At 77.5% G+C, this 1,549-nt stretch overlaps 1 protein-coding gene across 3 annotated transcripts in view; it reads right to left on the bottom strand.

The window, feature by feature from the left end:
• Window positions 1–1,261, bottom strand: part of SP1 (Sp1 transcription factor) — a 13,541-nt gene extending 12,280 nt beyond the window's left edge. The window contains exons 1-2 of one of the 3 annotated variants that reach the window (XM_017839664.1): window positions 1,231–1,261; window positions 43–137 (exon numbers count right to left, since the gene is read on the bottom strand). In XM_017839664.1, coding sequence (XP_017695153.1) covers window positions 43–137; window positions 1,231–1,237 — 102 coding nt within the window. In that variant the 5' untranslated portion in view covers window positions 1,238–1,261. Of the gene's footprint in view, window positions 1–42; window positions 138–256; window positions 765–865; window positions 901–1,230 lie in introns of those variants that run through there. The other 2 variants (XM_017839665.1, XM_017839663.1) reach the window with 2 other exon arrangements.
• Window positions 1,262–1,549: the final 288 nt, after the last annotated feature.

Below are 1,549 nucleotides of genomic sequence, written 5' to 3'. Positions count from 1 at the left end.
GGGCAGGGGCCGGTCGTCCTCCCCCACGCCCCCTGCACTGACCTGGGCCTCCCCGCCGCCGGCGCTGCTGGTGCTGCTGGCGTCGCCTTCGCCCTTGTCGGGCTTCACCGCCGACATCTCCTCGGGGCTCTCCTGGTCTGCGCGGGAGGGGAACGACAGCCCGCGTTACAGACATTTTGGGGCAGGGGAAGGGGCACGAGGAGCAGGAGAGCCGGGCAGGGCTCTGGGGATGGGGGACACACACACACACACACACCATGTGCTCCGGAGCGCCGGTGGGAAGGGGTTTGGGAAGCGGAGGGAGCTGCCAAAGGGGAGCTGGCAGCGGGACAGGGGGGGAGGACCCGGCCCCGCTCCAGGGCCCAGCTCCTCCCCAGCCGCCCGGGACACTCCCTGGCTTCCATCGAGGTCCTCCCCGGGCCTCCCCCTTCCCTTCCCTTCCCTCCTGCCCCAGCCCCGTGGATCCACCCCGGGATTCCCCGCACCGTGGATCCAGCCCACGGGATGCCCCGGTTGGAACTCTCCCCCCCCATCCACGCTCCCTGTGACACCCCCCCCCCGCGCCGTCCCTTCTCCCCCCAAAATCCTTCCTCTCTCACTGCTCAGGAGCCTCCTCATCCTCCGCCACCCCGCACCCCGGCCCTGGGGGTCCCTGCTCACACCCCGAGCCCCCTTTACCGGGGTCTCCTCCAGCTCCCACGCTGGGTATGGGGGGGTCGAACCCCCTGAACACCCCCCTCAAACCCCCCCCGCCGCTCACACCTTCCCACGGCCCCCCCTCCCGGGCCCCCCCGCCCCGGCTCCCGCATCCGCCCACGCCGGGCGCCTTCCCCGGGAATGGCGGGCGGGGGGGAACCGCCGGTACCTGCGCTCACACCCTGCCCCCGCCATTCTCCCCCCCTTCCACGCCCGATCCCCCGGGACCCCCTCCACGATTCCAGGGCCCTCCCCGCCGCCCCCTCCTCCTCCTCCCCATCCCTGCCCCCCGGTCCCTCCCCCGAGGCCTTTCCCCCTCCCCCGGGTCCCTCCCCCCAAAGGGCAGGTTTCCCCCCCGGGCGCGGCGCGGGGCGAAGGCCCGGCCCGGCGGGGCCTCGGCCCGGCCCGGCGGGGCGGGGCCGCCTCTGGCCCCTCCGAGCGGGCGGGCGCGGCGCCCGCCTTGCGTTGTGTGTGTGTGTGTGAGAGAGAGAGCCCGGGGCCCCGCGCGGCGCTCGGGGCCCGGCCCGTCCTTACCGCTCATGGTGCCGGGGCCGGGCCGGGCGCGCGGGGCGGGGCGGGGGCGCGGGCGGGCGAGCGGCCGAACCCGCCGGTGCCGCCGAGGGGCTGCCGAGGGAGGGGCCGCGCGCGGCAGCCGCGGCCCCGCGCCCCGCCCCCCGCCCGCCCCCGCAGCCAATGGGCGCCGCGCGCGGCGAGAGCGACGGGCGGCGCGGCCAATGGCGGGCGAGGGCGGCCCTGGCGCGCGCGGGGGAGGGCCGAGGTGGACTCCGCCCCCGAGGAGGCCCCGCCCCCTGTGGGGAGGGGGGAGGGGGAGCGCGGCGGGCGGTGGCCAATG

The sequence above is a fragment of the Lepidothrix coronata genome, unplaced genomic scaffold (assembly GCF_001604755.1).
Source record: "Lepidothrix coronata isolate B3197 unplaced genomic scaffold, Lepidothrix_coronata-1.0 Scaffold447, whole genome shotgun sequence".
Classification (NCBI taxonomy): Eukaryota; Metazoa; Chordata; class Aves; order Passeriformes; family Pipridae; genus Lepidothrix; species Lepidothrix coronata.
This window is presented reverse-complemented; position numbering and strand designations above follow the sequence as displayed.